Genomic DNA, 10,050 nt, shown 5'->3' on the forward strand with positions numbered 1-10,050 from the left:
TTCGTTGGGCACGTCAGAAAAGACATTGCACTTCGTTGCAAAACAAAAAGTGTTCTGTAAATAGCAGAAACTTTACGTCTGCTTAGCGGTTCAAATTGAACTGCCGAGTTTAGCACTAAGCAGTTCAATTTGAACTGCTCTGCACTGATGAGTCAAAGACGAAACGTAAAAATAATGAAAACGGTTATGTGCCCTAGCACAAAATTTGGCTAACCCCTAAATGACCATACCTGCATCGGCCAGAAATAGTCGAAAACACGTTTTCGTTGGGCACGTCAGAAAAGACATTGCACTTCGTTGCAAAACAAAAAGTGTTCTGTAAATAGCAGAAACTTTACGTCTGCTTAGCGGTTCAAATTGAACTGCCGAGTTTAGCACTAAGCAGTTCAATTTGAACTGCTCTGCACTGATGAGTCAAAGACGAAACGTAAAAATAATGATCGTTATCATGATTTTATAATAACACTAACAAGTAGGTACAAATTGAATGAAAGGATTAGAAATTTACATATTTTTCTCCTGAAAAATATAAATTTTAATGTGGCAACCCTGCACGCTATACGAAATTGAACAAAGCACGCTGTGAATGGAGCAAAGCCGCAAGTACAGTCGCGTACTATTTTGGCATCGTCATTTTGAATTTGAATGTTTTGACACTCATCGCCCTATAATTTCGGAACCGGAAGTCGGATCAGAATGAAATTGCACAGTATATTTAAAGACAATGAGAGCTTTAATTTGAATTATGATTCGTGAAAATCGGTTTAACCGTTGATGAGAATTCGAAGTAAGTTACGTTTTTTGGAGTTTTTCTTCACTATTACCAGTGCTTTTCGAAGCGGAAACTGGGGACTAGTTTTATATATTCACTAACTAACAAGATCTGTCAGCTAGATGAATTTAGCAGTAAGTTTTAAAAAAATGCGCACCTCGTTTCGCCATCGCTAGTGAAAAAACTCATGAAATTGAAAATTTTCACTAATCGCGCTGTAATACCGGAACCGGAAGTCGGATCAGGATCAACTTCTCGGAGACTTTATGAAAAGACCTTTTATTTGCTTCTTAGTTTGTGAAAATCGGTTAAGAAATTTCCGAGATTGTGCATTTTTTCAGAAAATTGCACATATTCAAATGAAATTCAGGAAAATTGTATGAGACTAGAAGACCTTTCATTTGAATCTAAGGTTGTGAAAATCGGTTCAGTCACCTTGGGAAGCGTGTGAAACTATTTATTTTTCCCTTTTTTTTGGTGCATATCACCCTGTAATTCCGGAACCGTAAGTCGGATCCAAATGCAACTTCGTATGAGATCTTAAGAGCTTTCATTTGATTCTAAGTTACGATGAAAATCGGTTATGCCATCTCTGAGAAAATTTAGTAACATTTTTTGTCACATACACACATACTAACATACACACATCCACACACACACACACACACACACACACACACACACACACACACACACACACACACACACACACACACACACACACACACACACACACACACACACACACACACACACACACACACACACACACACACACACACACACACACACACACACACCCACACACACACACACACACACACACACACACACACACACACACACACACACACACACACACACACACACACACACACACACACACACACACACACACACACACACACACACACACACACACACACACACACACACACACACACACACACACACACACACACACACACACACACACACACACACACACACACACACACACACACACACACACACACACACACACACACACACACACACACACACACACACACACACACACACACACACACACACACACACACACACACACACACACACACACACACACACACACACACACACAGGAATGTAGTACCAAGGTTCTTTACAGCTATACTGCTTTTGATTTTTTGACTTCTGATAGGTCAGCACTGAGATACAGTAGACACCGTAAATCATTATTATTTATTCTAATAAACCCGTTCCTATTACCCATCTTCTTTTTATTGGTTTATTTAGCCCCGGGGGGCATTACCAATCTTATTTCTGTGCCATCTTCCGCTGGGCAACGATAGGTGAAATTTCTTATACGCCACTTGATCTATTTTTATAAAAAAAATGTTTCATAGTAATTGAACCACTTCCAAAATTCGTCTTTCATCAGAACTGAAACATGGTTATTTACTTAACTTTCAAAACTAATTACTGTTTTCATTTTTTTAAGTAAAGTTCTACTATTCTTTCGAGCACGACATATAGGTTCGATGTTTCACCCACAATAACTACGGAAGCAAAACGTTATCCTTATGGTATTCATATACTCAATACATACTCATATGATTATCTTACATGCACACTGAAAATCTGAAAGTACAATTATCCAAACCATATGAATGGTATAATAGTGCAGCTGCATTTTCATTTCTGTGGTGTACTGGAAACAAACGTATACTATCAGCAGGTGCAGTCGGAGTTAATCCAAATCGAAACAATGGTTCCACGTCACCCTCGTTCCGAATGTTTGGAATATCTATTGAACATTATAGGATCAAATGGGCTGAGTCGTAACTAACAAGCATAAAGTGGAAGCTAAAGCGTGCTTTTCGCACAATTATAGTGAAAAGTTGCTAATTGTGTCCAGATAGGCCATGCAATTTGTAGTAGGCTAGGGTGTTAAGGAATCGAATTGGAAATATGCCAACGTGATTGATCTTTCTGAATAATTACCTCCTGAAGTTTCTAATTAAGCAACGACAGAGGCGTCGTCAATTCAGCCTCTCACACTGGTAATGACGAGACGTGGTACTTCAACGAAGCGCTATGCAATTCCACCGAATGTTTTTGACGGAGAACACGTTAGGGAAGTGAGCTTCGGGCTTGTTTTTCTGAAATTAGAGGCTTTATTGAGAAAATCGTCCGAGAATTTATTTTCCAGAAGGTGTGCTCTGCGGCATCGATAATCTCCTCACGCAAGCTGGTTTCTTTTATTGAGAAACCATCTTATGAAATTTGAATAAAGGAGAAGCAACAGGCGTCTATTGTTACGATGTACTGATGTACCGGTACATTGTGTTGATTCGCTTCATGTGAGAGCATTTCGCGACGGCTTCAATCGATCCAATAAAAGTCTATTCGCACTATGCCGGGACGTCCGATCCGGGACTATCCGGGACGTTTTTATCCTCATCGCCGAGTTTTTCCCGGCACCGACGGTGCAAAAAACTCGGCGATGAATGTCGGTGGCAACCAAATGGATTTTATGCCGGATCTGGCATTCCAATACTTGCACACGCCGGCAGCTCAGTCATCGCCGATGAGGAAATAAAAGACCCGGATAGTCCCAGATCGGCCGTCCCTCAATTTCCATACGTATGAAAATATGTATATGATTGCTTGAAAAATTTTTGGTTCTATGGTGAAAATTATACATTTAATAATTCACTTAAATAATTTTAGAGAAGAGTTTGTAAAATATATTTTTTTTACTTTCGAGGGGGTTTGAACTCCTGTATACGTGCCCGGCCGTGATATGTTTTTTTTTCTATTTCGAGGTAGTCATGCAGTGGTTCTGTACACTATATTGTTTACGACTCAGTCTCCGACCAGACATACCTTCCGTACTTCGAATTGACTGTAGTACGCTTGAAAGGATATAATTTTAGTTTTTCTTTTGTCGATTCCAAGAGAACTCCTGTCAGCCACTTTCAATTCTATTTCCACATTATCATTCGTTAGTACATTCCTCAACAAGTAACTAGGAACGAAAACAACGATCCAATTTTTTATTAAATTATTAAATCAGGTTTCTTCTTCCTGTTGAATGAAACAATAAAGAAAAAAAATATTCACTCAAACTTGCGAATTGGCCTCTCATTTCATTAAATTTTGCAAATCACTTTTCCGTCGCATAAAGCCAATTTACTTTGGAACTGCATCTCGCTGACAACTGTCTTTCGCGTCATGAGGTTCCGCTTGACAATCGCCCAATAAATCTCTAATGAGCGGGGCTCCGGGAGGGTTCATTTCCTTAGGCTGGACGTTGTTCCTTGCATACCAATTCATGACCTTTCCCCTGAAATGTCATGATTCAAAATTCGCTCCATACAGTAGGCAACATCGTGTTATCTGAAGAAATAGAACATGCGCTTTTCCGGAAACTCCTGCACGTGAGCTTTCTGATTGATAGTCATGATCGGGATGTAAACGTCGCGCTTCAACTTGTAAGAGCAGATTGCTTATCACACGATATATTCTTTTGCGAACTTTGACAGCTTAATGGATTCGATAACTTTTGTTTAGAGTCAGCCTTGACGTAGGCTTAATCATCCTGTAACACATCAGCATTTCCATGTAGAGCTTCCATGCGCTTACTTTTCTCCAAAAAGGTTACAATTATATGCAATATTTCAAATTTCAACAGGACCCGTCTTCTGATTCAAATATTACAGGGCAATGAGTAAAACAACTTGATCTTCAGAAGAATGCTTTTATAAACTAAGATGTTAAGGTATGGCTATTTAAAACTTGTCATACATTTTTATTATCGAATGCAAGATAATATTTGCACCATTGAGCAATGGTAATGTTTGAAAAACTTTCCATGGGCCGTCCGGAAGCTTCCTCCTTTGCATTGGCTCAGGACGATCTGGTTGGCTAAACAACCGACATCCTTCGCACGAATCTACAGACCGCGCAATCATTTCATCCATGCCTGACCACCAGCATGTTTGCCTTAGCCGCTGCTGCATTTTTTTACGACCAGGATGTCCTTCGTGTGCAATACGCTCTCTCAGATTTGTTGGAACTACTATCCTAGATCCTCTCACTACTACACACTTAAATTGGATTACCGACCTCAGCTGTCCAAATCTCGGTAGGAAATTTTTCCAGTGAAAATAACGTTTCATCACAGCGGTACCTTAAGGTACTGCTGTCAATAAATGTTCATTTGTGGAGATATATCAGTAGAATGAGAATGTAGTTCGGCTGTTCAAAACTCGTCACAAGAGGCAAGAATTACCAAACGAAATTAAGTGTGCATGTCTCCAATCATGCCAAGTTCATTCCAAAATGCATGATATGGTTTTATTCCATCTGAAGTATAGTTCCATACCCCACTGTTAAGACTTTCGCGTAGTTCACTCAGCTCCTGGTCATTCGTTGATGAAGCTTCAACTTCCTCAACATCCTGCTGCTAGCTCTACAATATTCCGAATGTATACTTCCGAATCTGAATCAAAAGGGCGAGTGTCCGTCGGTTGCGAAAGACGCGAAAGCGAATCGGCTACATTAGTTTTAACTTTCCTATACCCGACATTATAGTTAAATGGTTGGAGTCGTTATCTCCATCGTTCGATTCGCAAGCAAGGAGTAGAATTCACAGAAAATATTGCTTCTAATGGTTTGTGGTCGGTTTCTAATTCGAAACGAGCTCCAAACAGATATATCTGGAACCTTTCTACAGCCCACACTAAAGCTAACGCCTCCTTTTCTGTCTGCGCATACCGACATTCCGTATCGATGAGGCTTTTGCTGGCATAAGATATGACTCTTGAATATCCATCTTTGAATTGGAGAAGAACTGCTCCTATTCCTATTGGAGAAGCATCAGCCACTACTCTTGTTTTGAGCTTAAGATTGAATAGGAATAATGTTTCCACCTTGCTGATCTGTTTGATTATATTCTTGAACGCTATTTGTTCTATCGATCCCCATCGGAAAACTATTTTGTTTTTTGTTAATTCACGCAGTGGGAAAGAAATCGTTGCTAGATTTGTAATAAACGCGCCTACATAGTTAATCAAACTCAGAAAACTTCTGACCTCTTCGCAAATATTGGGGGAACGGAAACTTGCAATCGCATCTATTTTGCTCTGTGACGGCGTTATTCCTTGTTGATTGAACCGGTGACCCAAAAATCGATTTCATTCAACACTTCGATTCATTGAGCAGGATATTATAATCCCGACACTTATCCAAAACATCTCGAAGAGCTTCATCATGCTCTTGTTCAGTACTTCCTACCACAATGATATAGTCAATAAAATTGATTACGTTCTTACAATCAGATAGGATTTGTTCAATAACTTTTTGGAGCATTTCTGGTGCACATGATATTCCGAAGACTAAACGTTTTTACCGATACAAACCTTAAATCAATCGAAATGCATATTATTTAGTAGTGTATCTTCTAATTTTGACGTTCACATTATCAATTTGCGAATTTCATATTTATATATATTTATTTTTATAAAAAAAATCCTTATCTTTATGTGTTATGAAGGTTGTCAATGGTTTACTCTCTCCGTTCTCCGTTCAATTTCCAACGAATGTTTTCGTCCGATCACCGAATTTAAGCAAAATCGGGCGCGATTAGTACGATCGGATAAATCGCTGACCCATGAAGAAACAAGATTCACTCGATTATAAACCAGCGCTTGTTCCAATTAGTTCTGTTTACCTGAAAACATTATCACGTAAATTTTAGAACCTTTAAATTTTCTTCGTCGGTGCCCAATCATCCTGTTTTCATTTTCATGAGAATCATAATTTCACTTCCACCCACTAATGGCCTCTGCTGTGATAGATGAACCACCGCTTTTCGTGGGCGAAATATTTTATGTCAGTTTGCCAACTCATAAGGAAGATTTGAGCCAAAATAACGGTAAGCAGAATCCTAGCGTCATGAGCTTCCATCTACAGTCTACGTATGGTAATGATGGGTGTTCGTTCCAAACAATAATATTAAAATTAACGAAGAATAAATGTCATGTCTGCTAAATATCACTGACTTGTCTTTTTGTGTACACTTTGTTAGGATAACTGTGACGAACGGTTCCCTTGCATTTTATGTGTTTTATTTACACAAAATCGGAGTACACCCAGTAGAGTAATCACTTTATTATAAATATTTTTCGACTTCCAATGAACGAATTGTGATAAAATCGGATTTAATATCTTCATATTGGCTCTAGGAAACAAATTCACAAAAAATGTGGCAGATAAATGCGCAATACCATTGTCATAGAGTAAAAGTTTTTAGAGCAAAGCATCATAGAGTTTTCGAAACATTTGAGCAGTTCCAATTTATAGGCTCTGCTAGTTGATGGTTGGCGGTTCAATGCGTAGGATGTTGGTCTTACAAGCCAATTGTCGTATGTTCAAGCCTCGACTTGGAAGGATTCTTAATATCAGCAAGAGCGTGGCCCGAGTCATACCCTGCAATGGTTCTGTATGCTTAAATCAGTGGTGAAGTTTGTTGAACCAGAACATTAAATTCCACGAAAGGAATGTCAATACGAAGGCCTTGCTAGTTCAATAAAATCGGTAAAAAATTTTGGCCCATTTTCAAAAAAGAGTCTTGATCAATTTTGGGAAAACGAAGTATGCTTTTTGTGACAAAGTTAACATGTCCGAGAAAGTTTGATTGCAATTTGAGAATTGGTTGACAATTCGCGGAATTCGTCAACAATAAACTTTTTTCAAATTCCTAATAAATTAATAAAAGTATACTTAGTTGCTGGATTTGAAAAAATCTTCTCACAAATTGAATTTCATTAGATACTGAGTTGATTATGATCTCGTTTAATATTCGATTAAAAGCATTCTGTTTGGACACGAAAAAGTTTAAGTGAAAAACAACGATTTATAAATTTCAACTTCTGTTAAAGTGAACTGCCCTGCCTAATTCAATTTAAACCGCTAAGCAAACGCAAAATTTACACTATTTTTGTAATACTTTAAGGATATTGCATCGAGGTATAATAGCCACTCTGACGTCTCAGGATTTAAAAATGCCCATCTTGCAATATATAAAACAGTTGGTAAGGAACTTAGTTGTCTACATTGAAACAATAGTTCATGCAAATCAAAAATGATGTTTTTGATTTGCATGAACTTTGGTTTTTAATTTCAAGATCAATTTGTGTCTTCGCAGAACTCAATAGATTTTTTATCTATATTTATCCCTTTTTTTTATAAAAAAAATAGGTAAAACAAAAACTTTAGAAACAATTTCCTTAGCCCGGTGGGCCGAGTGTCATATACCAATCGATTCAGCACGATGAACTGAGCAAATGTCCATATGTGGGTCTGTATGTGTGTTGTTAATAAAGATATCGAGATCTCAGATATGACTAGACCGATTTTGATCAAAATAGTCACACATGAAAGGTCTTCCCGTCGCCCTGAACGCTATTGATTTTTTTAAAGTCGGATGCTTTTACGAAGTTTTATGAAAAAATTTTCAGCATTTTTAACAATATCTGACAATATCTTGACCTTGAAAACAGCATATGTTTTCAGACTAATAGCACATGGTAATAGTTAGTCAACAAGCTTTAGATTGTTGAAAACCATTCATTTTTAACGGAGATATCAATATTTTTGTCACTAAAAAACTTATAAAACCGATACACTGAAGAAGGATATAAATAACATTCCGAAATACGCGTATCTGTATTGTAACGTTTGTTATGCTTCATTAAAGTATAGTGACTTTGTGAAAGTGTAATAACGTGACAGTGAAATAGTGGAATTAACTGGTACATAAATAGTGACACTATTGAATATTTTTGTGTAAGCGACTTTTCCCCCTATTCCAGTGCAAACTGGTTCGAATTACTCCAAAACGCGTTTTCTGTTTGCGCTTTTGAGGTTAATTTTGGGGCCTGAATTCCTTCAAAAAAATTCTCCTAATTTAATTAAAGTTGTGATTAATCCAACTAGAAGTAGGCAAAGCAAAGCAAAGTCCTGGCATTACATTCCTTTTGTGGAATTTGGCCTTTCTGTTTCAACAGACTTCGCAGCCGATTCTTAGTGTACAGAATCATTGCATGGTTAGTACTACTATGGATCCTACTGACACTAAGAATCATTCCAGGTCGGGGCACGAACATACGACAACTGGCTTGTAAGACCAGCGCCCTATGCATTGAACCACCAACCCGGGCTAGAAGTGAGACTAAAGTTATAATTTGCCTCTTTGAAATGAAGTGGTGTCGAGATATAAAGCATTGCTTAACGGAGGCCCCAAAATGTATATATCAAGTTTTTTGTTACATTGAGTTCAACTATATTAATTGAACGTCACCACACCTTCACTAAACTTTCACAGAAGAATTACTTAAGTTCCCGCAGTAATATGAATATGAGTAATATGAGAAACGTATCATTCGACTGCTAAGTTGGAATAAAACAGATGTTTTTTTATTTCTTCCAGCAACAAGAGAAACGACGCGAGCAGCGATTGAAAAAATTTTGGCGTACCACTACCAAGCCTCCCACATCATCCGAGGATTCCGGAGGATGCGAAAGTCCTACAAAACTCGGACGAAAGGCTTTCCAGCAACATAGTGTCAAAAGTCCTCATGGTAATCCGCCCGCTTGTTCTCTGCCCTTGCTGCAGGTATGGCCCAGCCAGGATTCTCCTCGAGGAGAAGCTGATGGACAGAGTTTCGTTTTTCCACTAGCAGCGGACGATCACCAACAAGATGATGAAACTCAACAAACTTCTCTTCACCATACAATCGCATCCAGCAGCAGCAGTAACAGTGATTTGCGCCGACACTCACTGTTCGTCGATCAACTGCAAGCGGGAGATTCGGGAATCGATTCGGTCCAAGCATCTCCATCCCCCGTGGCAATGCCTTGCCATCCCATGGTAGTATCGAATGCTATCTCACCAAGTGCATCACCCACCAATGGATCACCAACCCAATCGGTGGAACACAATCGGCGCCCGTCGACGTCTCTGCTACATCCTGATCATGCACGGATATTCGCACTTCGACAGCCGTCGTCACCGGACCAAGTAGAAACTCAATATATTTCTATATTCAATTTGAAACAAATGAAAAATTTGGATTTTAGACATCTCTAGAAGACAATACGGAATTCAATGGTGCTGCTGGAATTCATCCCTGTACAGCAAGCTCCAGCACGACCTCTTCCCTAACGTCAGTTGCTGTTGCAACGCTAGGACAACATCCACAAAGGTAAATTTCAATAACGTAAGATTT

At 38.7% G+C, this 10,050-nt stretch overlaps 1 protein-coding gene across 1 annotated transcript in view; it reads left to right on the plus strand.

Annotated features, from left to right (window-relative positions):
• LOC131439471 (uncharacterized) overlaps positions 1-10,050 on the plus strand; it is a 149,640-nt gene that overhangs the window by 128,864 nt on the left and 10,726 nt on the right. The window contains exons 3-4 of the mRNA XM_058610516.1: positions 9,252-9,842; positions 9,902-10,026. Coding sequence (XP_058466499.1) covers positions 9,252-9,842; positions 9,902-10,026 — 716 coding nt within the window. The remainder of the gene's footprint in view (positions 1-9,251; positions 9,843-9,901; positions 10,027-10,050) is intronic.

Source organism: Malaya genurostris, chromosome 3 (assembly GCF_030247185.1).
Source record: "Malaya genurostris strain Urasoe2022 chromosome 3, Malgen_1.1, whole genome shotgun sequence".
Classification (NCBI taxonomy): Eukaryota; Metazoa; Arthropoda; class Insecta; order Diptera; family Culicidae; genus Malaya; species Malaya genurostris.